The 26,861-nt window shown below is 58.7% G+C and overlaps 1 protein-coding gene and 1 long non-coding RNA gene across 7 annotated transcripts in view; one reads left to right on the top strand and one right to left on the bottom strand.

Annotated features, from left to right (window-relative positions):
* LOC109495716 overlaps nucleotides 1-8,751 on the top strand; it is a 57,652-nt gene extending 48,901 nt beyond the window's left edge. For 2 of the 3 annotated variants that reach the window (XR_006591888.1, XR_006591890.1), the window contains one exon: nucleotides 7,307-8,751. This is a non-coding gene — a long non-coding RNA (uncharacterized LOC109495716). The remainder of the gene's footprint in view (nucleotides 1-7,306) is intronic. The other variant, XR_006591892.1, reaches the window with a different exon arrangement.
* Nucleotides 2,467-26,861, bottom strand: part of LRRN2 (leucine rich repeat neuronal 2) — a 61,576-nt gene continuing 37,181 nt past the window's right edge. For all 4 annotated transcript variants that reach the window (XM_023248116.2, XM_045048997.1, XM_006942904.5 and 1 more), the window contains one exon: nucleotides 2,467-5,582. In XM_023248116.2, the coding sequence (XP_023103884.1) occupies nucleotides 3,207-5,348 (2,142 nt within the window). In that variant the 5' untranslated portion in view covers nucleotides 5,349-5,582 and the 3' untranslated portion in view covers nucleotides 2,467-3,206. The remainder of the gene's footprint in view (nucleotides 5,583-26,861) is intronic.

The raw sequence follows: 26,861 nt of genomic DNA on the forward strand, positions 1-26,861 counted from the left end.
TAGAAGAGATCAGGCTTAATAGCTGTTTTGTTGGTTTTAGACCCAGCATGTTCAGTTGCCCACAGGCTCGGTCTAGTGTAGAAGCCGGGACGGCCAGTTAGGCTGTCTAAATAGACCTCCGGGGCACAGTCGTGCTGTCCCCCCGCCAGGCAAAACACACCCGAGCCATGCACCTGGCTCTCTGTGCCAGGGGAGAGGCTGCTCACTCTCATTTGCTCGGTTTCTAGCTCTTCTAGGACACAGCAACCTGCAAGGTGCCTCTTCCTCCCTGTCCCCAACTGGCTACGGATGTCCCTCTAGTGGCATCTCTGTGACAGAAAGGAGGTCACTCGCTCCATCCTCTTCCACCTCGCCTAATTTCTCTGGGATGGCCACCATGTTTAGGACTGGGATTCAGAGGAGAGACAGGTTAAACCCCTGTGACTGTTTCTCTCCCCAAGAAGGAGGGATTCATTGTCAAGGGTGCAAGCAGTATAAGCCCCGTGGCAACGGGGAGGTGGCTTTGCCGCAAGAGCCTGGATGCCTGAGGCCAGGAGCCTGACTTGCATCCCCTTTCCTGGGGACCCACGGCTTGTATGATTCCTGCAGGGTTCCCGTCTGTAACTGCAGAGTCCATTTGAAAGCAAAGCGGGTTCTTCCACCTCCCAGCCTCCCCCCCCCACCCCATCTTCCAACCTCAGGCACATATTTACAGGTACTTTGAACCAGCAGACTCCAAGGCCCTGGGCCCCCAGCTGTGCGGATGGCCACTCTTTGAGTTGCTATGACCAGGTCCAGGGCTCACAGGAATGTTCTAGGGGTGGCAGCGGAGGTAGCAATGGGACAGGGCTGCAGGGCTCCCCAGGCCTCACAGGGCTCTGGGGCCTTATTCAAGGGAATAGCGCCTTGACTCTCCTTGCTGCGTGGGCCTGTCAAGGAAGGCAGTGAAGGCCTACTGTCCTAGAGGAAAGGACAGGTGACGATTTCCAACTCCTGTTTTCCATGCTCAGCACGGGACCTGCCCCACGTCTTCCCCACAGAGCTCTGGATCAACCCTCACCGATGGAGAGAACCAGCTAGATCCCACAGGCCATTTCCAGCCAGTGGGTAGGGCTGCCCGGAGTAGCTGAGGTGACCCCAGAGCTCCTCAGGTAGGGACACTGTGAGGCGTTGGCAGTGTCGGCCGTGGGTGCCCAAAGGGGAAGGGGAGCCCGTGTGTCAGATCTCTGCTTTCCCAGCCCCCTCCCCTAAATAGCACATAACTGGCCCGTGGGAAAAAACATGCACGAATCAGGGCAGAGGGTGGTCATTTCGTGATGGGGGCTGAGCCGTCCACCAGTGGAGGGGAGGGAGCCAGAGGCACCATCCTCCTGCCTCTTTTCTGACTCTCCTGGACCCAGAACTTTTACTGCTACCCATAAACACACTGGCGCCGGCAGCGGAGGGAGCGAAACCTTCTAGCCCCCACAGGCCGGACTCCGTGGTTCTCCAAGTGTGGTCCCGAGACTCAGAGAGGAGCGCTGCCCTCTGGCTTGGGGTGAGTGTCCTCCTTCTAGGTTCCATGGGGCCCGATGCTCCGTCTCCTGGCCTGGCTTCCACCTGCGTATACGTTTGCAATCCCCATGGCGGCTGGGAGCCAACCCACGATGAGTCTGCCCTCTGGGTCTGGAGCACAGGGGGGCTCAGGTTCCGATGCTGCTTCTTCAGTCCCAGGAAACCCAGGGCCCTCTCAGCCTGTTTCCAAAACCAAAGCTGTGGCCAGTGGCCTCTGCCCTGGAGCGGCCCCCTTGACCGGGCACGGCAGCCCCCTCCCCTGGGCTCTATTGCCTTTCCCACAGAGACCCCTCTTGGCATTTGGTCCTAACAAGTCAATCTGTCTTAAAAACCAAAACAGCCAAAAAAACCAAAAACCAAAAAAAAACCACCAAAAAATATCGCAAACCAAACCAGGCTCATGGCAAATGATACCGAAATGGACCGGAAAGATCCATGCAGCAATTTCTTTCTCCCACAGCCTTCCCCTCCCCAAATCCTCTATCACCCCACTCCCCCTTCTGCCCCAGTGAGCCAAAGTTCTTGCTGTCTTGATGATTTGCAATTCTCTGCATGACTCTGCCTCTTGGGTTTGTTTAATTAGAAATAGGCCGGCAAGTGCTTCCTATGCACTGGCATGTTAATTGCTTATCAGGGAAAGAGAAGGGGTGACAATGTTTGGTGATGGAAATTTCCACTCTCTCTCCCCCCCCCCCCCCTCTCTCTCTGTGCTTTCCTCCATTTTTCTCTCCCACCCTCTCCTTGCCTCCTGTGGTTCCTCCCTCTCCTGTCAGCCTCCCCCAACCGCCCCCCACCCCCACCCCAGCAGGCCCGAATTCAGACCTACAGGGAACACCTGTGCCCTCTGTCACCATCTCCCTCTCCCCTCCAGTCCCTTCCCAGCCCCTCCCTCCAACCACCCCCTGGGTGTGAAGAGATTCCAGAGCACAGAGCTTTTCAGTTACACTTAGTATTCAAAGATTATCCTCCCTTGGTTTCCTTTCCCCCCTTACTATTGTTATTCTTGTTTATTTTTATTTTTTACAAAACAGGAGAAAAGAGTGAACTGGGTTGTGGGGAGGTGACACGTTTCTCCACAAAGGTACAAAATTGCCTATAGAAAGTCAACCTCAGAGTGCCAAACCGGCTGCCAAGATCAGGCGTTCCTGGGCATCCCTCTCCCCAGATGTCCTTCAGATCCGACCAGGGACCCACTTTGGGAGCGGTCACCCCATGGTGGGGAGGAGAGGCCTCCCTCAGCCCTTGCCCAGGAGGGGAAAGAGCAAGCAACTGAGACTGTGCAAAGAAAGAGAAGAGGAGGGGGCGCATCCTGTGGGCCAAGGGCCTGGGGACACAGGCAAGGGACATCCAAGCAGAAGCCCGGGAGCCTCTGGGCACACAGACAACTAGGGGGGGTGGGAGGAGGCTCTCGCCAGAGTCCCTCCTGTCCCTTGGAGATGCTTGTCAGAATGTCAGAATGTCAGCGGACAGGCTCCCGGAAGGTAAGGGCAACTTTTTGGAGGCGGTGGGAGCGCCCCCCTGAGGCTACAAAGCCCGTCTGTCTTGGTCCAGCTGCCAGGCCTCAAGCACGCGGGTCCATGTCACTTTCCTGGCAGGGCATCTGGCCCAGATCGCTTCCCTTTTGGTAAAAAGTAGTCCTCGTTATTTGTCTACTGCTGAGAGCGGGCCAAGCTTCAGGAATTTTGTAGCAATAGTGGTGATGGTGTTTCCCCTTCCGAAGACCGGGACAGCTTCCTTCCGGGGTTCCAGGGCAAGACAAGGGGCACGGATACCACTCGAACGGAGGGGGCACTCCCCCAGCCCCAGAAAGCCCAGGCCGGAAGGAGAGGCCGCCCACCCGCCCCCTGCCTGGGCTGACCACCGCCAAGGTGGGCGGCTAGCCCGGCTGCCAGCAGGAGGACAGCCAGAGCCAGGATGGCTATGAGCCCTGGTCGGTCCCCTAAGGCTCTGCGGCAAGGAGCGGCCTCTTTAGTCCTGGTCCATACACATGCCAGCTGGGTGTGGGCATCGGCAAAGGCCACTTGCAGGCAGGCCCAGTACTCCGTGGCCTGAAGGAGGCGGGTGATGTTGTAGCTGTGGGTTCCCCTCGGCAGGCGGGCCAGAGCAGGGGCCCCCTGGCCCCGGGGGGAGGAGGCGCTGGACCAGGTGAGGTTGGTAGAGACTGTGTTGGGTGGGGGGACCCAAGACAGCAGGATGTGGTAAGGGTGGGTCTCCTGCACCCGGAGCTCCAGCCCCCATCCCTTGTCCCGGCCCGGCTGCGGGGGGGCCCGGCCGACGACCACGTTAACCGTCTTACTGTCAGCCCCCACCAGGTTCTGGGCCACACAGGTGTACAGGCCTGTCTCTTCTGCCGTCACCCTCCGCAGCTCCAGGGTCCCCTCGGGGTACACCCGGTACTTCCTGCCAGCACGGGCAGGCGTCAGTCGAACCCCGGCTGGCGTGACCCAGTAGATCTCGGGTTCCGGTTCAGCCAGTGCCCGGCAGTGTAGCACCAGGCTCTCTCCGCTGGCCACCTGGAGGCTGGGGGGGAAGCTGCGGGGGGAGATGAGGGGCAGGCAGTGGTCCGTCATCTCCCGGAAGGGCACCTCGCGGACTGGGCGGCGCTGGAGGTCGGGCGGCTCGGCGCACAGGGTGGACTGCGGCTCGATGAAGCGGACGCGGGTGCCCGTGGCATTGGCCCAGCGGATGACGCAATCGCAGCGGATGGGGTTGCCATGGAGACCCACCTCCTGCAGGTTGGGCAGGGACTCCACCGTCTGCTGGTGCAAGGCACTGAGAGCGTTGTTGTTGAGCATGAGGGTCTCCATCTGGGGCAGGTGGTGGAAGGCGCGGGGGTGGATGAAGGACAGCCGGGGGTTGTTGGTGATGTCCAGCTTGGTCAGCTCGGGGAGGTTGACCAGGGCGAACTTGTCGATGGAAACCAGCTCCTCCATGTTGTTGAGACCCAGCTCCTTGAGGTGCAGCATGTTGGCAAAGTCCCCAGGCCCCACCCGCTGGAGCGGGTTCTTGTTCAGGTCTAAGAACTTGAGCCCGGGCACCTGCTCCAAGGCCCGCCTGGGCACCTGGGCCAGCTGGTTGTCATAGAAGGAGAGGCTCTCCAGGCTTTGCAGCCCCTCCAGGGCGTAGTCGGAGATCTCCCGAAGGTTCATGCCTGCCAGCACCAGGCTGCGCAGGTTGGCCAGGGGCCGGAAGTTCATGTCCAGGATGGCGTCTACCTTGTTGCCGCCGATCATGAGGATCTCCAGGTTGGGCAGCATCTCAAACCAGCGGCCGTCAACGGCCCTCAGCAGGTTGGAGTTGAGGTGCAGCCTCAGCAGGTTGCCGAGGCCGGCAAAGGCCCTGGGGGCGATGCGGTAGAGCTGGTTGTGGTTGAGATAGAGCTCCTGCAGGCTGGCGAGTCCCGCAAAGCTGTGGTCCTCCAGCCGGCCCAGCTGGTTCTCCTCCAGGTGCAGGCTCAGCAGCTGGGGCAGGGCGCGCAAATCACAGTCCCGAGCGTCCGAAAAGCTGTTCTGGGACAGGTCCAGCTCTGTGAGGTTGGCCAGGTAGTTGAGCTCACTCTGGTCCACGCGGACGATGCTGTTGCTCTGCAGCAGTAAGGTCTGCGTGCCCGCGGGCAGCCCGGGGGGCACCGCCGTCAGGAACAGGTCATTGCAGTCCACGGTGGTGGCCTCACGGTAGGATGACCGGGGCGTATACCAGGGCCGGATCTGGCAGGCGCACTGAGGGGGGCAGGGCACACGCCAGGGTACCACGGGCACGGCGGCGGCGGCACCGGCCACCCACGCCAGCAAAAGGGGGGCCACGAGGAGCCTCATGATGGAGCCGCAGGGTAGGGAACCATCCGCAAGGAGAGTCTGGAGTCCTACTCTTAGCGGTTCGCAGGCCGAGGGTCAGCAGCCTTGCCAGGGCCTGGGGAACCGCCCTCCCGGGACGGTCATTCTACGTGGGGATGGGTGGGCATCGCTTCTTGCCCTCCTGGGTACGGCTCTCCATCCTTGTCCGCTGGGGTGGGGCCTGCTCATTCCTTGCCACGCCCCATCGGGGCAGCCCTGGAAGAAAAGGATGCACAGTCAAGAGGTGGCAGAGAAGCAGAATCTACTCCCTCCTCCCGTGTCACCCCTGCTTGACTCCAGAGGGCAAAGGAACGGAGAGACGGGGACAGCCAGGGCTCCTGGGTTCCGTCCTACAGCCCTGAGGCTTGGGTGTCCTTTTCTACCATCCGCTGGGGGAGGGAGCAACTGTGAGTCTTCAGGGAAGGGGGGAGAGATTGAACTGGGAAGCTTCCGGGAGAACTCGGGAAGGGGTGTACGTGCACGTGTGTGGAGGAGAGGAGATGCTAGAATGACCGTCATCTCCACAGTCCTTCTGAGCCGAGAGATGTGGAGTAGATTCTCTTACCTTCTCACATCTCCCCTGCCCTCTTTGGCTCACTGGGTAAAGTTTCCAGGCATCCCTCTGAGCAGTGTGTGTGTGCGTGTGTGTGTGTGTGTGTGTGTGTGTGTGTGTGTGTGTGTAGGGGACGGCGGTGGTTGTGGAAATAGTACAGATTCGAAATTCCAGCGTGGGCTCTCAGGACTCTGGAAGTAGAAAGGCAATGGTCCCTGACCCTATACCCAGACAGGCTGGGGAAGCTGGTGCTCCAGCCTGGGGTCGGCATAGGCTCTCCTAGTGTATGGCTTTGGTTTTTGCCAACTTTCCCGCCCGGAGGCAGGACCTGCCAACAGCCTGACTGAGCTCCCTGGAGGAAGGTGGTGGGGTTAGGAAGCCTGGGTCCGAGCTCCTCAACCCTGCAGGTAAGACCTTACAGGACCTGTCCCTGGCCAATCTCCTGGCTTCTCTTGCTGTTCGCCTCTCCTTCTATGACGTCCTGTCACACGCACGTATACATCCCAGAGGCCCTTGCCTCCTGCCTCCCACTTACCAACTATGCACAGCAACACTGTTGAGTTGAAGTGACCCTGACGTGCCCCCCTTCTCGTGTCTCCTCATGGCCTCCTAGACAAGTCCTAGTGGTTCTCCAAGCCTCTACTTAAGGTCAGTCACCTCCTACAGAAGCTTCTCCCATCCCCCTCCCCAACTCCCGGCTGGCTAAGGGGCCCACCTTAAGCTCTTACAGTGCCCCATGCTCCCTTCTGTCATAGCCTGGACCACACCACATGGAAATGTCTCCCCAGCTGGGGACCTGTCTTGGTCATCATTGGGCTTAGAGCACACAGCAGGTGCCCGGTGAATGTGTACTCTACGAATCAATCTCTGTGGCCCCAGAGCCCTTCCCCCAGGAGGTCGCTCACCCTGCCCCCCACCCCACAGCCTAGAATCTAAGCCACTGTTTCCCACCTCCTAGGTATGGGTAATCCAGGCTCCCATAGACCCCAAGGCCAGGCTGAATCACCCTGGAAGCAAATCCAGCCTTGGTTTACAACGAACACGGGGGAAAAACCAGGGGGCCTTCCTGGGCCCGGTCCCCTCACGAGTAGAAGTCCGATCTGGGTAGTTTTCCAACCGCGGGTTATGAGGGAAGCACACCAACACTTACTCGTCACCTGAGATTTGCCAGGACTCCACAGACTCTGAGTATCTTATTTCACTTAACCGTCAAAATGAGCCGACAAGATAAGCATTAATATAATACCCCCAGTTTGCGCATGAAAAAATTGAGGTTCTTCGAGGTTAAAGAACTTCGCTGAAGACACGTAGCTGGTAGGCGGCAGGAGATGGGAATCCACCCAAGTTCTAGGGTTGTGCCATTTACATCACGTTTCTTTGTCCTCAGGTCCGGCCGCGGGCCGGGTGCCCATTCTCGTGTCCCGGGACGATGCGTTCTACCACCTTCCAGGCAGGTGCCGCTCACCTGGCCAGAGGGGCTCTTCGCCCACCTCCCCCTGCTTCCAGGATGCTGGGGAGGGGAGCGGCTGGAGGCGCCGTCCCTCCCCTGAGCAGGAGAGTGGTATGCCTGTTTACATTTGACTACCTCCCACCTTCCTCTGCAGCTATTTCTGAAGGTGGGAAAACAACCGTGACTTAAAATGCACAGAGGTTTTGCGTGGGGGTGTGTGTGCACTGACACGTAAAACTCAGAGCAAACAAACACACGTGCGCACACGCACGCACGCCCGCATACACGTGCAGCGGGAGCCCAGGGAACCTGGCCGCCCAAGCTAGTGACTGGTGGGCAGGAAGAGGGCAGGGGACTCTGCGGTGTACTGTGTGGGTGGAGAGGAGGCAGGAATGAGCTGAGTCCCGGGACGGCCCTGTCACCGAACGGGACCTAGGCCGGTGGTGCTGTCACACGTACACATCCCAGAGGCCCTTGCCTCCTGCCTCGACCCGGCACGAGAGAGAGCAGAGCCCACAGGCGAAGAGATCCTACTCTGACTTCCCACCTCCCGCCAGAGCACGCTGGGAAAACGGATCGGCTTCTCAGAGCCTCTGTTCCTTCCGTCTAACATGAGGTTGCCGTTAGGATTAAGGGAGCCGAGTGGGGCGCACCCAGAAAGAGCTCAATAAATGTCAGTTGCCTCTTGGCTCCGGTCCTCCCCCAGGGCTGGGAGGCTCTCCAGCGGTAGGACTTCTCAGGGGGAACAGAAAGTGCATCCAGGTCCTCCACGAGGCCCTACTGGGCTTGCCCACCGTGGCCCAGCGTTGCCTCCGGGTGGCATGGGGGAGCGAGGAACAGAAATAGATAACACGTCACGACATTAACCTCCTCCACTCCGGCAGGGCTGAAAACTGCAAAACGATTAGAAGAGCGCAGGACAGTCCCGAAGGGCAGAGAAGCCTGCAGTGAGTGGAGAGGGGTCTCCCGCCAGGCCGGGCCGGGCCGGGCCGGGCCGGGCCGGGCCTCCCCCTTGGCCTTCAGACGCGATCTGAGCCGCAGGGGTCTCTCCTCCACCACCTTGGCTCTAACGCCTCCGTTCTGCGGAGGCTCAGCTGCGTGGCGGGGATGAAGGAACCACTTAAGACTGAATTCAAAACCTTTTCCTCCACCCCACGCAGCAGCCCCTCTGGCTGGGTGGGTGAGGCAGTGCACCTGCTCCCCCGCCAGGAGCCCAGGGCGGGCGTTCGGCGCCCAGAGGGAGGCGGTGGCTCAATGACTCACGTTCGGCCGCACCTCTGATCCCAAGGCTTGGCAAAGGCCCAGACGAGTCCTCCCCCTCGCGGCTGAGCGCACAGCCCCTTCCAGGGAGGAAGGCAGAGCTGCCCACTCACCTGCCATCGCCGTCTCAGGCTGTCTTGCACCTGCCCACCCGTGCAGGCTGATTAGCAGTTTCTGCCGGGAGCTGCGGAGAAAGCTAATTGTCTTCTATCTGTGATCTCCGGGGTGAGCAGGAGTTCACACGACTGCGTGGACATTTTCCCCACCTGGATTTCGAGCTCCTCGTGGCGGGGGCCATGCCGCACACGCTTTCTGTGCCCCCACGGCACCAGGCGCAGGGCCGAGCACGCGGAGGGGCCTTGTCGATGGACGCCAGTGGGGAGCCCCCCCCCAATCAAGCCCGCGCGTGGGCAGAGGAGGGATTTTGTAGTCTCATCCTGCAAGGGAAGCAACTGAGGCTCCGATGGGTCACATGACTCGTCAGGGGTTGTGCAAAGGTCCACGTGGCGGGGCTGGGATTCAAACCTAGGCCTCGGACTCCACAACCTGGGCCACCAGCCCAGCCAAGGCTAGCCGCCTGGCGGACCCAGGCCGGCCTTACGGGAGCAGAGCACGGGGCTGGCCCCGCGTGCCTTCAGAGATGACCTGGGTCCTCAGCTCCTCCGCCCCTACCGCCACCTGATGGGCCCCCGCACACACCATTCCTTGATTCGGGGCTAGAGCGACCCCCCGCCCCCGACTTGGGGGACAGCAGAGGGAAGACATTGCTCCTGTGTGAGTGTGGCTGGGCCGGCACCGCAAACGGACAAACGGAGCCAGCGGGCTGCACGTGGACCTCGGCCTGCCCTCTGATTGGGGGCTGGGGGCTGCCTGTCAGCCTTGGCCTGCAGTGACAGGAGACTGAAAGCTCTGGGGCCACAGTCAGGGAAGCAGGGCCATCCACTCCAGGGTGGCACTGGTCCCTTACATTTCCTGTTAAACTCGGGCCCTTGGCAGAGCTCCTAATGAAGACTTTGGGAGAAGCTCTGTCTGCGGCTGCTCCTTCCCTCCTTCTCCGTCGTCCGGCTGCTCCTACATGACAGGGGGCTCCCCCAGGAGGTCGGTGGACGTGGACTCTCGCCTCGCCCTCCCCTCTCTCCCCTTCCCTCCGGCGCGGCCTCCACCCAGCCTCCGGAGCTGGAGCCAAGGGTCCGGAAGGAGCAGCGGCGGTGGTGATCGATGGCCTGGACTTCGCTGCTTCAGCGTCAGGTCCCCCTGAGCTGCGGAGACAGATGGGCAGCGTAATTGAGTGTAGCGTTGATAAACTCCGGCCTCCTCGCCGGCAGATAAGCGCGGGGTGGGAGGGGTGCAGAGGGAGGGAGGCCAGCCCTCCATCTGCGCACCTGGCCTCCTGCTCCTCCTGGGAGGGGAGCCCGGCCCCTCACTCCCACCTCTCATTTAATCGCAGACAAGCAGGACCTCAGAGCCGGAGGAGACCTCCGCGTTTATCTAGTCTTGCAGAGTCTGAATTCCATAAATAACTTATGCAAAGGCGGAGCGGTGGAGCGGGAGGCCGGGGCTCTGCCATCAGAGTTGGAGCCTGGCTCTGCCGCTTGCCGTGTGACCTTGGGCCAGGCAGGCAGCCTTCGGAGCCAGTGCCTGAGCTGGGGAGTGGGGGTGACAGCCCCCTGGCAGGGCCGCGGGGAGGAGTGCGGGAGTCCCGGTGCAGGAAGCGCTGCGTTCCCTTCATTCGCCCCCCCTCACCCCTGCCTCTCCTTCCATCTTACCACCTACTTCTCATCTCTTGCCTCTTGTGATAAAGAAAAATATTCTGAAGTGTGACAAATGTACAGGAGAGTGACTACATGGCCCTCGTCCCAAGCGCACGGCTCGATGAGTTTCTCCGTGAGTAGGTACCCAGACGGCCACCACCCGGAACAAGACGTAAATGTTTCCAGCCCTCCAGAAGGTTCCCGTGTGGCCCTCCCGGTCAGTCAATATCCAGCCCCCACCTGGACTTAACCATTGTCCTGACTTCCGTCACCATCAATCAGTTTCATCTTTTAAACCCAGAATTCCTCTTCCTTCTCCATCACAACTCGGGACCGGGGACTCTGGAAACAGTTGACTCTGGCTTTAGGGACCCCCAGAGCTTGACGCTTGAAATTCCCTCACTTCATCTTCCTGCCGCAAAGGGGGCTACACTTCTCGGGGTGTCTCGCGGGACCGGCCATCTCCAGGAAGGCGGGAAGGCTGGTTCCTCTTAATCCCCCTTTGTTCTTCCACAATTCCCATATCTGGAAATCGCTCTACACCTCGGGTCCCCCTCTCCGGGGGGGCTCCTCGGGGCTGGGTCTGTGAGTGCCCTGTGCTGAAGGTGGGAAGAGGGCGGGAATGACCTCCTGGCCCCACGCAGCCCTATGCCTCTCACCCGACCTCCTTCACCCAAAGCCCTGCTGGGTTTTGGCCACCCCCCGGGGTGGCCCTATTGCCTCCTTTCCACCCCCAGACTCCTGGGTCTTCTCATTACAGAGTGTGGGGCACCAGGCAAGAGGACAAACGTGGGCGTGGCCAGGAAGGAGAGGCCCAGACCTGCGGCTAGCTGCCCCCGGACCCCTCCACCTGGCTGCCTCAGAGCCTCTTCGCCTCGACTTGTCCCACACCCCATGTCTCCCACCAAGGCCTGCTTTCGCTCCGGCCGCCCCATCTCTGTCCTTCGGCACCGCCGCCCAGCAGTCTCCGAGGCTGGACATCTCTGCCACCTTGACCTGTCCCTCTCCCACCTCCCACGCCCGCCACGGTGCCTGCACTTCCTTCCCCCTTTCGTTTCTTGTCTTGGCCCTTAGGATAGCCTCTCCTGGGGCCACCTCCTCACCTCCCTCCCAGCGGCCCTCTCCTCCCCGGGCACACCATGCTCCCACCAAACAGGACTTGCTAGTTTCTGCCACGCCTCGGACCCCGCCACTCTACACAGCCCTCCTCCAGCTTCAACCTCAGCCACAGAGGCCCGTCCCAAATGCTCCCTCCTCTGTGATACTGTCCACGATTCCCTCCAAGAAGGGTGGGCTCTCCCACCGCCTCGCAGTCCCCGAGACTCTTGGGACGGACCTCCTCCTCCCCGACAGCACCTTCCTTACTGTCCGTCTGTGAGCCTGTTTTCCATACGAGGCTGTGAGCTGCTGGAGGAAAGGGTGCTTTGTTATTGATCTGCGTGTCCTCGGAGCATGGCACAGCGCGCACTTTCCCGGTAGGGGCAGGAGATGTGCTGCCTGAACGGTGAATGGCAACCCGTCAGTGGGTCATAAAAACAACTTAAAGTGGGTCACAATCTGCATCTCAAAAAAATGAAATACAACAGAAAATGCCAGAGCGCATTGACGGTAGCTAGACTCAGCACCGTTTTGAGAAGTTTCATGCACACACATTCACACTTGGGTACGGACAAGAGCATGAGGCACAAACCATGCAGTTTTTGCCCTTGGGTCACAGTGATCAAAGCTCGAACACCATTATTCTACTGAACATCTCTCTTTGGTAAGGTGAGTCCCCTCCGCTCTGACGCCACTGGACGGGTGACATAAAGGAGAGTCTCAGGAGATAGATGGGACATTCCCGAGCCCCTTCTCTGTGCCAGGATTTCTATTTGCTCCCCACGACCTGAGAGGTGGCTGCTTCACAGACCAGAAAGCTCCGGCTCGGAGCTAGGGGGTCAGACCAAGGGCCCGCAGCTAGAGTGCAGAAAGCCCGGCCTGGAAGCCAGGGTGTCACTCGCCAGCCCTTTCTATTTCCACGGCTCTGGTGCCACAAGCCGACATCTGAGAGTCTGGTGGTGGGGGCCTGGGGAGCAGGGAGGGAAGCGGTAAGGTATCTCCTGGGGAAAGGATGAGGGTTCCCTCCTCCACCGCTGCCCTACCTGCCTCTGCGATGTGAGGAGTCAGCGTTCAGTAAAATCCCCTCCTTGCCCCGGAGGACAGGGCCTTGTCCCAAGCGGAAGTCCCGGCTGGCCTGGGAAGAGGGTGCTAGAGTTCTGGGGTCCGGAAGGGAGCCTGCCTCCTTCCTTCTTAATTAGCAGGGGAGGGCGCCAGGAGGTAGGGCACAGCCACCACTGTCTGGGGGCACTGCACGCAGGACAAGTCTGCCCCCGCCCGGCTGCTAGGTCCTGCCGATCATCTGCCCACCCGCAGGTGGCCGGTCCAGACCCCTCTCCCCCTGTCCCGGCTCCCAGCCTCCCTCCATCATGAGCCGGCTGGTTGTCGGCCTGTCTCTCCCACCAGGACCGTGAGCCCCTCAGGAGAAGGAACTGTGCTCGAGTCGCCGGTCCCTCCCACGGTCTGGCACACAGTAGGAGCTCAGGAAACATCTGTGGAAGGACAGCGAGCGGGAGGGCAGGAGGGAAAGGAAGGCGAGGAAGGGCAGGTGGGGCAGAGCTTGCTTCCCAGCTCCCGGAGACCAGGCAGCTCAGAGTCTGGGCTCAGGCCCTTCCGCCTCCTTTCTTGCCACCCGCAAGGAGACCACACTCGCTCCCAGGGCCCGTCTCCCTTAGGTTTGCACCCCTGCCCCTGGCTTGGGCCTTCCGTCGGGGGAGGGGGGGTGGAAGAACGCACTGCTCTCTGACTCAGGCTTCTGCCTCTGGATTCGACCTGCTCCTACGATGGTCTTCATCCTTCTAGAGCTCTCCAGGCCCCTCCTCGGGAAGTCCCACGGACTCCATCAAATCCCGTGAGAGCTCGGGTTAGAGGTGCAGGGGTAGGCGCTAGAGGCAGCTCTGCGCCTGAGTCCTGGTGCTGGCTGTGTGACCTCGTGCGTCGTCACTTGGGTTCTCCCTCTGGACATGGAGCGGTAGCCTAGCTCATGGGGGAACCTGAGAAAGATGATGTCTGTAAAGCACCTGGTGTTGAGTAGCGCCCCCTTCCTTTTTAGTTTGTTTGAGGCCCGGTCCCTGGCTTCTAGACCACCTTTGCACCAAGCCAGCACCGGACTGCCCCCGTCAGTGGTCGTGTGGCCTCGAAGGCAGGCACCTTCTCCTAGGGGCCCTACCACCGCGGGCTGCCGGTCCCTCCTTATGCAGCCAGCTACCCTCCAACTGTGGTCCTGTTTCTAGTCTCCAGGGCAGTCGCGGAACTCAGCTCACTTACAGGTCACTGATGTCTGACACAACTCGCACTCAGGAAACAAGGCAGCTCCTCCTGGCTTAGGTGAGCAGTGCCTCTGTTTCCCCCAGGTGCTCCCTGGAAGCTGGGAGAGGGCCCCTCCTGCAGCAGAGTTTAGATGTTTTAGCCAGAAACATTCCACACCGGCCACAGTCTCAAGTCGGGGGGGCGGGGGCAGCCAAGCCCGGCTGCTGACCCACAAGCCTCTCCAGCCTCCCGCCCTGGAGCTCCTCTTGGCCCTCCTATGATCAAGTGGGCATGGTGGGCAGACCCTGCACAGTTCTGGAAAGGCTCCCTCCCGCAGCCAGTGTCCCAGGACGTCTCTTCAAACACAGTAGGTTCCTGGGAGCCAGGCGCAAGGGCAGGGGGAAGAGTGGGAAGATTTCAGAGAGAGGCAAGCAATGCTCTTTCCTGCCCCTGGGCCTTTGCACGTGCAGGGTCTTTGCCCAGAAGTCCCGTTCGTCACTCGCGCACCTTGGGCCTTCCTTCCCATCCCCGAGGTCTTCCCTGACCGCGGCCTCTCCTACAAATTAATCCATCCCTCGCTCCCCCCGCCATCCTCTGAGAACCCACGCCCAATACGATGTTCGATGTTCGTCCCTTCCCTCAGATTGCGAGCTGTCCCAGCACGGCGCTGTGGCTTTGCGGCCCTGGAAGGAACGGAGGGAGGCAGCGCCGTCTGACGTGAATGGGGAGCTAGGTGAGGAGGTTTCTCTCTCCATAGTGTTGGGGTGTGGACGGAGGGAACCCCAGGGCACGCTGGGGGGGGGTCAGGGGAGATGCCTGGCCGGGGGAGGGCCTGGGGCCCCGGGCGGCTGAGGAGAAAGGCAGGCAGAGCGAATGGGGAGCAGACCAGTTAAACGAGGAGAAAGGCCAAACCCCTTCTAACGGAAAAGGAAAATGAAATCAGAATGAAAATTGATGAGGCGGAGAGAAAAGGAGACCCGTTTCATCAGCAGGTTTGCCAGACGAAGCTCAGAGATAAATCACGCGGCGGAAGGAGCCCCGGTGCCCGGCGGGCCTCGCTGCCTTCTCCCTCTGTCAGCTGTCTCAGGCAGCCTGGGAGATATATGGCCGCAGCTGAGGCCCCGGTGGAGGTGGTTTCCTCCCCGAACTGCAGCGAGGACGGCCTGTCAGTCCTCGCCACCCCCTCCGGGCCTGCCCTGACCATCCCTTCGCCGGGTCCCCCTCCCCGGTGCCACCGGCCTGGCCCTCAGCAGCTCACGGCGGGCCTGCAAAGAGCACTTCTCGGAAGCTCCGTCCAACCTTCCCCACCCCTCACCCAGCTTCTCGAAAGCCCAGAGGGGGAAGCGGAGGCCAGGCATGGGAGCCAGTGGTAGACGACACAGGACAGGACAGGGCTGGGTTCCAGTCTCGGCCTGGGGACAGACCTGGGGTTATGCCCCCTTACTTCTCTCTTCCCTCTTACTTCTCGGGCTCCTCCCCGTGAAATGAGGCAGCTGGGCTGGAACAGCGGCTCTAAAACCGCGGTCCCCGGACCAGCCATGGCAGCATCACTTGCGACGCAGGTGACCCCACCCCGAGAATGGCTCCAGAGTCACGAGCTCAGGGAGTGGGGCCTCGTAACCCAGCGATGAGCAAGCCCTCCGCCGGGTGATTCTGATGGATGCTCCTGTTGGAGAATCCCTGGGCGAGATCATCTCGAAGGTCCCTCCAGCTGAGATCAGAACTCCGTACACAGGAACGGTGCGGGCTGGGAACGCTCAGCTACGGCCATGACGATGCTGAGCTTATCACTGTGCTGACGGTTAGGACCGCGGTATTCCAGACCCCCTCACCCCTTCTGTCCTGGCCACAGGGAAACTCTTTACCCAATGAGCATTAATAGAGCCCCGACTGTATGTTGGCACTGGGAAGGGTTCAGGATGCAAGGGCAGGCAGAGGGTCACAGATTAAAAACAAACAAACAAAACACCCAATCTACTAAAGCATGATAAAAGTGGTCATGGAAGTATACACCCAGGGCAGCAGGGGCATAGCCTAGAGGAGAGAACATGCCGGAGGCCTGATGTGAGTGGGCACCAAAATGACAGGGGTTACGAGTCCCCTCACTGATGTGAGAGGGTAGGTACGTTGCTCAAGAACATCTAGCTGGTGGTGACAGGACTCAGACGAGGTTCCGGCTGGTGCCAAAGCCTAAACGCTTCTCTAAAACCTGTGCTCTGAACCCCGACCTCACATCCTCCTCCTCCTCCTCTACCTGCCCCTGCCCAGTTCATCTAGGGCTCAGAATGGAATGGGATTTCCAGTGACTTCTCATTCAACTTCCCCTGGCCTGAGCCAACATTATCAGAAAGAAACCGGCCCCTGGCCTATGCTGAGCAGCTGTCCTTCAAGGGAAGGCCCTTTCCAATCGGGCACAGGCACCCTCTCCTCCAGGCCTGTTCATGCCTTCTGAGCCCAGTGCACCTGCTAGGGGACCGAGGGCTCCCAGACGCCCCCAGAGCCCAGTGGATGGAAACGCTTCCATCTGTGATCGATAACAGGCATAATTCAGTGACTGCGGCAAGTACAAAGGAGTGTAGGTTAAATCAATATTTAGAAGCTTCAAAATTAAACTAATTAAGAACAAGTCTTAGTGATTTTTACTGTCTGGGAATAAAAAAGATAAAAAGCCCACCTATATTTCATGATTCTGCCTTAGTAACTTGTAATGATTTGGGAAGAGCAGAAGACGAACAGGGCTTCCGGCCAGCCCCACTTTCTCCACTGCAGGGGAGGGGAGCCCCTTGTCCTCGGGGGAGCATGGGGAAGAGGGGGTGGGGTGGGGTGGAGCATAGGAGGCCAAGAGCATGCTATAGAAGGCCACTGGCTTGGGACAAGGGCCATTGCGGGTTGAACTGTGGCCCCCAAAACGTGTATTTAAGTCCTAACACCCAGTACCTGTGAAGGTGACCTTAATCTGGAAATAGGGTCTTTGCAGGTGTGATCAAGTTAAGATTATACAAGGTAAGGTCATACTGGATTAGAGTGGGCCCTTCTCCAATGTCTGGTGTCCGTGTAAGAGGAGGGGAGTTTGGACACAAAGAGGCACAGGGAGACTTCCACGTGATGACGCAGACAAGGACTGAAGCCCGGCAGCTACAAGCCGAGGACCTCCAACGACAGCCAGCCGGCACCGAGAGCTAGGAGTGCTCCCCGAGGGGTTTCGGAGGGAGCACGGCCCTGCCGCACCTTGATTCCAGACTTCGGGCCTCCGGAACGGAGGCGATAAATTTCTATTGTTTTTAAGGCACCCAGTTTGTGATACTTGGAGATGGTAGTCCCAGCAAACTGATACAGGGCTCTTGGATTCTAGTTCCCGCTCTGACATTTACTAACCATGCAAGCTTGGCTTCACTTCTATGAGCCCCCGCTTTCTCCTCTGCCAAATAGGGGTAAGACCAGTACCTTCCGTCTTTTGTGCAGAGATGCGGTGCAGATGAGATGAACACATGAGTGTGAAAGGCACCCTCTGAGCCGCTGGGGCTAACACAAACGTCACCTAGGCTCGGTGGCGGCGGGAAGATTCTGGGAAGGGGCTCAGGAGTCCCTAGCAGCTCGCTGGCCTGGTCAAAACCCTGAGTCAGATCCCAGGTGTGAGAGGTCTGCATCGGTAGAGATATTATATGCACGAGGGGTATTTTTATTGTCATTCTCAACACTATTTTATTTGCTGCCCACTTGGCCCTGGTTTTCTCATCTGTAAGATGAGAAAGGGTTGGACAACGTTATTTTATAGGCGTTTTTCAGGCAAATATATACTCGTTAATGTATATATTTTAAAAGGGCAGTGTCTCTTGAGAGCCCAACCTCATTCTCAGCCTCGAAAATCTCTCTGAAACCCAGTAGCCCGGGACAGCTCAGAGACGTGCTGGCTGAGGGCCGTAGCGGGAGATCAGGAGTGTTCTGGGGCTTTCTGCCCTCTGCCCTTCCCGCCTGGGTCAAGGGAAAGGGACCCAGAGCGGTTTTCCTCTGTCTTCCCTCGAGCGTACCGGGCAGGAAAGGAACGGGAAACCATGGAGGCAGCAAATAAAATCTCTATCGATCATGGGATGGCTGGCATCCCAACCGGGCTGGCTCCCAGGACTGTTCATCTTAAATAAACGTTCCTAATGACCCACTGGTACTTCATACCAGAGCTGTGTCTTGTTAAAGTGCAGCAGGACAGGGCGGCCGAGTGTGGAGCTGCTGTCGCTCTGTCGGGGCCTCTTCCAGGTCTCTGGGGGGGGGGGGATAAGGTTCGCAGGTAGCTTCTCTGAATCTTGGAAGGAGCTGCCCCTTGCGACAGCGGGGTCCTCAAACGGGGGGACCAACCTTCTGGTCACGTGGCGAGCGACATTCTTCTCAGACGGTATTAGCGTGGGGAATGCGCGTCTGTCTGCACACCGCCCTCACAGCACAGGTGACCAGCAGCATCACCATGAGGACGGTCACCACCGCGTCATCATGGCAGTTCCCCACCTGCAGCCTACCCTCTCCGCCAGTATCGCCAGCCTCACCCTTGCCACACTCGCTGCCATCCCCGGACACCATCGCCTCCTCCGTCCGCTGCCACACCGGAAGTGCCCCATTCGTCACGTGGAAACCTGCACGCTTTCGTCACTGTCACATGTACAGAATCTGAAACGGGTGTGGCCTTCGCCACTGGAAATACACATCAGACGGTGAGACGCCCGTGATCCTAACACGAGAAGGAGTGGATTCACATGCACACACAGGTACCCCCCAAAAGAAGCACGAATGTGGTTGTACGAGGTTCACACGGAGAGCACCAGGGGAAGGGAATCCGCAGGGGACAGGCCAAGGTGCGGCCAGGAGACCTGCACGTTCTGCTTGGGGGAACTAAAAAGGACAACCCTTTGCGTCTTATTATCCCTGGGATTTTCAACTCTGGCTGCACCCCACAGAACCATAGAGGGATCCTTTAAAATATTCTGATACCTACATGTAACTCCAGGCCAATGAAATCGGTCACTGGTAGTGCCATGCAGCCATGGTATTAAAAAAAAAAACCTCTAGGGGCGCCTGGGTGGCACAGTCGGTTAGGCGTCCGACTTCAGCCAGGTCACGATCTCGTGGTCCGCGAGTTCGAGCCCCGCGTCGGGCTCTGGGCTGATGGCTCAGAGCCTGGAGCCTGTTTCCGATTCTGTGTCTCCCTCTCTCTCTGCCCCTCCCCCGTTCATGCTCTGTCTCTCTCTGTCCCGAAAATAAATAAACGTTGAAAAAAAAAAATTATAAAAAAAAAAAAAAAAAAAAAAAAAAGACACTGTGTAAAAAAAAAAAACCTCTCGGGGCGCCTGGGTGACTCAGTCGGTTGAGTGTCCGACTTCAGTTCAAGATCTCGCGGTTCAGAAGTTCAAGCCCCGCGTCGGGCTCTGTGCCGACAGCTCAGAGCCTGGAGCCCCCTTCAGATTCTGTGTCTCCCTCCCTCTCTCTCTGCCCTTCGCCTGCTCACGCTCTGTCTCTGCCTCTCAAAAGTAAAATGTTAAAAAGAACTCTCCAGGATTTCTCTATACGTAAATCTTACCTCGAAAGAAAAAAAAAATGCCGTAGAACAGGATTGAACTCCATTGTCATTGATACTGAAGTATTTAGGAAAAAGGGCACTGACGGCTGCAATTTACTTTGAAATGCACCAAAAATGAGATGGCTTGATAGGGAGAGGGAGGTGAGAGCAAGTCTAGGAAAAGGCTAAGGGTAGAATCCAGGTGGTGGGTATATGGTTGTTTGCTGTGAAATTCCTTCAACTTTGCTGGATATTTCAAATTTTTCGTAATAAAATATCGGGGAAAAAAATCCCCAAGTGGTTTAAGTGTGAAGCCACGACTGAGAACCACTGCATCTGACGGAAAAATCCATAAGCAGGGATGTTCCTCTCTCCTCCACCCTCCTCGTGTGAAAGAACATAATCCCCGCCCCGTGCCCACGCCCCCCCAACCCTGCCAGCCCCTCCGGTTCTCATCAAACCAATCAGGCTCTCGCCCAGCGCTTCTCCATCCTTCTTAGGTCAGGGCACACACAGCAAAGTGTGTTTGTATAGTGCACCGGGGGAGACGGAGGAGGCCACTTGCAGCAGGAGCGAGCGGCTGGGGAGAGGCCAGGCTGCCCCCGGGCCTCCCAGGGCTTGCCTGGGACCCACCGTGGCCCTGCCGGCTGGCTCTGCTCTGCTCAAATGCCCCTGAGTGTCCCCTTTGTGAAGCCCTGGCTCAGCATTCTTAGCAAGGATTCAGTGCTTTCCCAGGAAAACCAGACCAGAGTCTATTGCGGTGCGTGTGTGTGTATGTGTGTGTGTGGTGGGGAGGACACCGCGGGCAGGGCTGACCCCGCGCCTCATCTGTATGCTCCTCCACGGCCCCGCTGGCCCTGTGTGTGTGTGGGGGGGGGGAGGGGGGCGAGTGCCATGGCAACACCGTGCCCTTTAAACACGGGAGTTTGTGCTGCCGTCGCAAAGCAGCATTAGGCAATTTAATTAAGGAGCTGGCAGCAGACAAACTTTGTGAGTTAAAGGCATTTTATTAAATCCCATTGTATTATGCAGCTCAGATCCCCCAGGAGCTGCAGAGCTGGGGGAGGCAGAGAATTTGCTGGGGTTTTCTTTTCTCTTCTCTGCTTTTTCTGGCCTCCCTTCTGCTTCATGAAAGCATTCACTGAGCGTAGGGGGACCCCGGCTGTGACTGCCACTCCCCCCAGCTTGGGCCTGGGCCTAGGTCTGCAGGCAGCAGTCTGGGGACCATGATCGGCAGCTCTGACCCTGTGTGTCGCCTTTCGGAGAGCACCTCGGGGCCGGGCCTCGGGCCCTGGCTTCAGGATCCACACAGCACACGCCTCACGCTGCGGACACCGGCTCTGTGCTTCCCGGGCATTATCTCAGTGAATCCTCCCACACCCTTGGAGTAGGAACTGCCGGCATTCCCATTTTATACCCAGGGAAACTGAGGCTTACGGACGCTAAGCAGCTTGCCCAAGATCTTGTGAGTAGAATACGTGATGGACAAGCACAGCCAGATAGGCTGACTGCAGAGGCCAGGGTCCAAAACATGACCCCAGATACCTCTCCAGGCTGGGGGTTGTCCTCTCCTATTTCAACCTAAAGGGTGGGTTCCACTCCAGCCACCCCGCCAGGAAAACAATCCCAGGGTAAAGCTGGGTGGGAGTGGTGGTGCCAGGACCCTGGCCTCCTAACCCCAGCAGGTCCAGAATGTGCCAAGGTGTCTCATGAAAGGCTACACCCGGGCCCCGGGAACCTGCTGACGTGCCCGGGGGGTCCGATCACTCTTCCTGGCCGCCCATCTCTGTCTAGGACCAAGGGTCAGGAAACCAGACGAACTACCCGAGGATGCTGCGGCTGGTTGTGGAGAAGAACTTTCTGGGCAAGAGACAGGTGGAAACGTAACAGGCGTGACCTGCCAAGAACGGCAGGACACCCGATCTGCCCTTAGTGGAGCAGGGCTTGGGGCCTGCTTGTGGGGGCCTGCCACCAGGCTCCTGCTCCCAGGCCTGGGGGAGGTTCTCTGGAATTCTGTGAGCCCACGGAAGGATCCCATCCTGACAGCGCCCTCCTCTGGCGGGCCTCCTCAGCTCCTCACCTATGGGAGTCCCTCTCGTGTGAGCAAGCATGGGGAGTCCAGCATGACCCCAAGCCGCTCAGGAGAGGCCCACTGCCTTCCAGGGCTCCAGTAGGCCCCTGGGCCACTGGGGCCTCCTCAGCCTCCCCAAGTGGTCAGCCGGGCTGAGGGGGAGAGCCCGGGCTCAGGAGCGGGGCCAGCAAGGGGCGAATCGTCTCTCCCCGTGCAAACATTTCCTGAGTCCCGCCCTGCGCACGGCACCGCAGAGATGATACCACAGGGTGCCTGACCTCCAGACCTGTGCTCTCTCCTGGGCTCAGTCTCCTCAGCTCTAAAACGGGGGCAACGACATATGCCTTGTGTAGCTAAAACAGACGCAAAAAAAAAAAAAACCGAGCTAAGTTCATTAAGGCTGCCAGGGACTTTTGCCCTTCGTTATCTCTTAATCCTCATAATAACTAACTACCATGCCCACTGTGCAGATGCCGAAACTGAGGTTAAAAGAAATTAAGCCTCTTTCCCAAGGTCATACAGCTAGGGAAGGGCAACAACCAGTGCTCTTAGCCATGTGTATCTAGCTAAAACTCGAACACGTACGTGTGTGTGTATGTGCATTTGCACGTACGTATTATATGATTATATATGTTAGCAGCAGCTTTGAGATACAATCCATACACCATAAATTCACAATCACATTATATCTGACAAGTAAATTTAATAGCTGGATTTGCCACCAAGCTTAAAGATGTGTTATTGTCTGATAGATAGGAAGACGGGCTTTGTGAATGTGGGGTGTCTCATCTCGGAAGGGGCCCTCAGGAGCTGCAGCGAATCACGCTGGTCCCCGGAGGTGGCTGTGAGGCTTGTGTCCCCTTCCCCTGCCCCACCTCTTTTCTCGGCTCTCCCATCTCTGCCCCTCCTCCACCCTTGCTCTCCATCCGTCACCATCCTCTCCCTGCCCCTGCCAGACCCTCAGTTTTCCACCCAGCTCCGGGGTCTCCCCTCCCTGTCCCTCACTGTCTCGCTCTACCCAGCAGAGACTGAGCCACGGGTTGCGGGAGCTATCCCAGGCGACACCCCCCCCCTTTTTTTTAAATAAATTAATTTATTTTGAGAGACAGACAGCATGAGTGGAGGAGGGATAGATAAAGAGGGAGAGAGAGAATCCCAAGCAGGCTCCGCACCGTCAGCACAGAGCCCGATGGCGGGGCTCGAACTCACAAACTGTGAGATGTGACCTGAGCCGAAACCAAGAGTTGGACACTTAACCGACCGAGCCGCGCCTGCGCCCCCCAGGGGACCCCTTTGGGAACTCCCTGGAAAGGTGGCCATGTGTGTGGGGTTCTCCCCGGTGGTGGACACAGCTGGCTGCATGGGAGAAGCCAAAGGGCCAATTCAAGGGACCCCAGTCCCAAACTGCCACCAAGTCGGCCAGGGAAAAATCAGCCTCTGAAGGGTCTGGCAGTAAGAGATCCAGTCTGGGTAGAAATTCAGAGATTCTTCTTCTTTTTTTTTTTTTTTTTAATCTTTATGTATTTTTGAGAGAGAGAGAGAGAGAGAAACAGAACATGAGCAGGGGAGGGGAGAGAGGGAGACACAGAATCCAAAGCAGGCTCCAGGCTCTGAGCTGTCAGCACAGAGCCCGACGCGGGGCTCGAACCCACGGAGCGCGAGATCATGACCTGAGCCGAAGTCAGACGCCCAACCGACTGAGCCACCCAGACTCCCCTAGAGGTTCTAATCCCAGCTCCACCACGTACCAACTTTGGGACAATCTCGCTGAGCCCTGTTTCTTCTCCTCTGTCACACAGCGACAAGAATGTCTGCCTTGAATTTCAATACGAACCATTTATTGAATGCTTACCGTGTGCGGGGCCTTTTACAAAGCTTACTTCTTACTTAGTCCACACAACCAGCCCGTAAGAGTGAAAGGGAAATGGGGGCTCAGAGAAGGTAAGCAACCTGCCCAAGATCACACAGCTAGTACATGTGGAGGCCGTGATTCAAGTCCAGCACTGTGTGAGGCTCAGCCCTCAACTGCCAGGCTGCGAGGGAGCCTACGGAATGACGCGCGCGCAAGTGCCTGTCCGCAGAAATCTCCAGAACGCCGAAAGCAAGAGTCTTCCCGCGGACCTTCACGTGGCTCTGCTACGTGTAGCTTTACGAGTTTTCTTCCGGTGAGGAGGTAAGAACAAGAGTTCCGGGGGCTACGTGCCCTTCCCTGTGCTGGAGCACTGTGTGTGTGTGTGCGCGCATGTGTGAGCACGTGCACAAGGTGCGTGCGTCCTGGGGGAGGTGGCGGGCAGGGAGGCGGGTGCCCAGCTAGGTGAACCATGCTTGGCGGGGTGGCGGGGGAGGATCCGGAGGCTGTGCTTTGCCAGGGCTCGCTCCCCTGGGCACAAGGCCTAGGTGTTGGCAACTTGGTTCCACAGCCATTTCCCCAGGGGATGGACAGGGGAGCATGATCCTCTGTAATAATGATAAAAATAATAATAATTAACACGGCTGTAGCTTACGTTTCTCCAGAGCCTCTCTCCCCAGACCTCAGAACTCTGGGCAAGCAGCAAATCTGGCTTTATAGCCACACCCCAGGGCCCGGAAGCCTCAGTATTGCCCACAGTGTCTGACTCCTCCAGCTGGGAGGCCGGGGCAGGTGCACACGAGACTGCCCTGCCCCATGAGTGCCAGGGCAGGGCTGGGGAATGATCCGGGGCCGCCTCTCTGCTGCGTCCCCTCACGTTCTGGGATCACCTTGTGCCCAGGAGCAGCAGAGAAGGGGAAGGGAGGGAGCAAGGTGTCAGCCGTCTTTGCCCGACTTCTAAAAGCTCCCCCATCGACCCCGGGGCTCCCCCCTCCCCCCCAGCCAACTCTGCCTTGGGGAGGAGTGCTTCCCTGCACCTGCCGCCAGCCAGGACACGTCCATCCGGCAGGTCTGCTCCCTGCAGAGGACGGCTGATGGCTTTCTCTGGTCCCAGCCAGGAGTCATTACGCACCAAATGTCTAGTTTAAACAGGTGACGAGGCAGCTTTGTTAAGAGCGCACGCACGTGTTTCCAGCCAGGGAGGGACAGGAGCTCCCAGGGGCGGCCGGGGCGGCGGCGGGACCCTGCGGGAGCGGGCTTTTCTCCAAAGCATTTTTCAGTGAGTTCAGGGCAAGGCGGAGCTCCCAGGATTCTGAGGGCCGGCATCCTGAGTGGCGGGGAGCCTGACCGATTTTCAGACGGGGGCCCACCACGGGTGGCCCAGGCAGGCCGTGTGCTCCCTGACGGATGCAAAGACCCTCAAGCGATCCAAATACGCAGAGAAGCCAGAGCGCTCGTGAGGCCACTGACTTCCACCTCCCCCCCCCCCCCCCCCCGCCACACTCACGAAAGCAGTTACTGGCCCTGAGTTCCATTTCCTTTGCTTTCTCCAAACACCGCAGGACCAAGAAGGGGGTGAGTAGGGGAAACACGGTCAGGAACTATGTTTATCATGAATCTATTCCCCCAGCATCTCCAGAAAGAACGCCCACCGAGCCTCCGGAGTCCACAGATGGGCTGAAGAGCGTGGAAATGCCTCCAACTGTGTGCAGGCACACGTGCGTGTGAGCGTGTGTGTGCACACGGAGAGAAGGGCACCGCCTGCTTCAGATTCTCAGCGGGGTCTGTGACCCCCAAAGCGTTCAGAAGCACTGCCCTCCTCCTTGGGCCGTTCTGAAGATGGTGGGCTGGCCAACCTTTCCACGGAGGTTACTTCGTCTTTCAGAATCGGGGGTGGGGGGGTGGGCTTGAGGCCTGGATTCCACCTGCTTGAAGACGGGGGGCTAGGACGGGTTCGGGGGGTGCATCCGAAGCAGAGCGACGACAGAGCCTTCTGCCAGGCAGAGCGGTGGCTGCCTCTAATCCGGAAGCAGTGATGAAGTGCCTTCCCCATCACCTCATTTTTCTCATTGTGACAGCTCCATATCTACTGTTCCCTGTCACCCTAGTGACAGCCTTCTAATGATGAAGGCGGCATCAGTGTCATATAAATTCCTCCAGAACCCCAGGGGCTAAAAGGAGATCAGGTTCAGGAAGCTGGGATCCAAATGCTCTGTACAGCGGGGGGGCGGAAAGAACAAAGCTTTTAGAGCATGAAAGACCTGAGTTCACATCCCGACTTCAGTCTCTTACTAGCTGTGTGACCTTGAACCAATTCTTTAACCTCTCTGTCAGTTTCTGTAGCTGCAAAATGGGAATGATGCCTCACGGGGTTGTTTTGAGGATTAAACGACGCAATATGGCCAATCTGGCACGGTGGGGGCACAGAGAAGGTGCTCGATACGGGAGTTCTCTCTGCCAGTGGGCACGGGCGGAGCCCCGCACTCTCCGTCCGTCTGCTGCGTTGCTACGGTGTCAGAGGAAAGGGCCCCCCCCCCCCCGGGGACACGGCTGCTTGGTGGCATGTGAATGGGGATCGGAAGCCGCTTTCTCCACACGGACCGGAATCTTCTGAGCCTTCATGGCTCGCCTGGGGCCCCTCCTCCTCCATGAAGTGTCCCTCACGGTGCTCCGTCCTGACATCCCACAGCTGCCATCGGGGCTTTCTGTCTGTATCACACACATCTTTGGTCTTGCGATGAGAGAGGTCACTGCTCCCCTCGATTGAAGGGCAGGGCCCTTGGCTACTCCAGCAGCGGTGCGCCCCCCCCCCACCCCAGTCGCATCCCTGCTCACCTCTCCAGGCCCTCCCCTCCTCTTCTCTTTCCCCAAGCTGGGTAGGCACTGGCTGTTCTCTTTTGTGCTTTCGGGACTTTGAACTTGTTGTTTTGGAGTGTCCTTCCATTCTCTGCTTGGGGCGCTCTTAAATACCCCCCGAGCGCCAGCTCAATGGTCCTCTCCATTGTGGCGCGGTCTCGCCCTCCTCTTGCTCTCACAGCACCCACCCTAGTCCGGCGGGAGCCACGGAGTCATCCTCTGCCTCCCCAGTCCGAGCTTCTCCAGAGCACAGGCTGGGCCTGCGTCATCCTGGCTCTGCCTTCGCCTCGCACAGAGTCCCACAAGCGGTCGGTGCTCAATAAACGTGGCGGGAGGTAAACTAACAAGTGGTGTGCTTGCCCGTGGCTGGCAGCGGGGTCCCCCTTAACAGAAGGCTTTCTATGAAGGTGGCAGTCCCCCCTCAGGGGTGGCTCACGTGGGTCCTGCTGAAGTAGGGCCTAGCCCCATGTCCAGACTAGATGCGTAGGCGGGCGACAGAGGCTGACGTGTCCATCCTGTTTGGATTCCACACGTGGCTAATCCAAGGCCTGAGGCGAGGGCGGAGGGTTCTGCCAGCCAGCCCGGAACCTGTTCCCCCTCACAGCTGCACAGGGAGAGGGAGAGGGTGGGGAGGGATGAGGAAGGGGGGTGGTGACCGCTGGTAGTGTTGGGTCTAGCTCTACGAGACTGGCATCCTCGGCCCATCTCACAGATGAGGACGCCGAGGCTCAGAAGCGGCCTCCTGGCAAAGAACCGCGCCTGAAGAGCTCAAATCGGAGCGGGCTGGTTCAGCTCCAGAGCGAGCATTCTTTTCTTTA

This window comes from Felis catus, chromosome F1, assembly GCF_018350175.1.
Source record: "Felis catus isolate Fca126 chromosome F1, F.catus_Fca126_mat1.0, whole genome shotgun sequence".
Classification (NCBI taxonomy): domain Eukaryota; kingdom Metazoa; phylum Chordata; class Mammalia; order Carnivora; family Felidae; genus Felis; species Felis catus.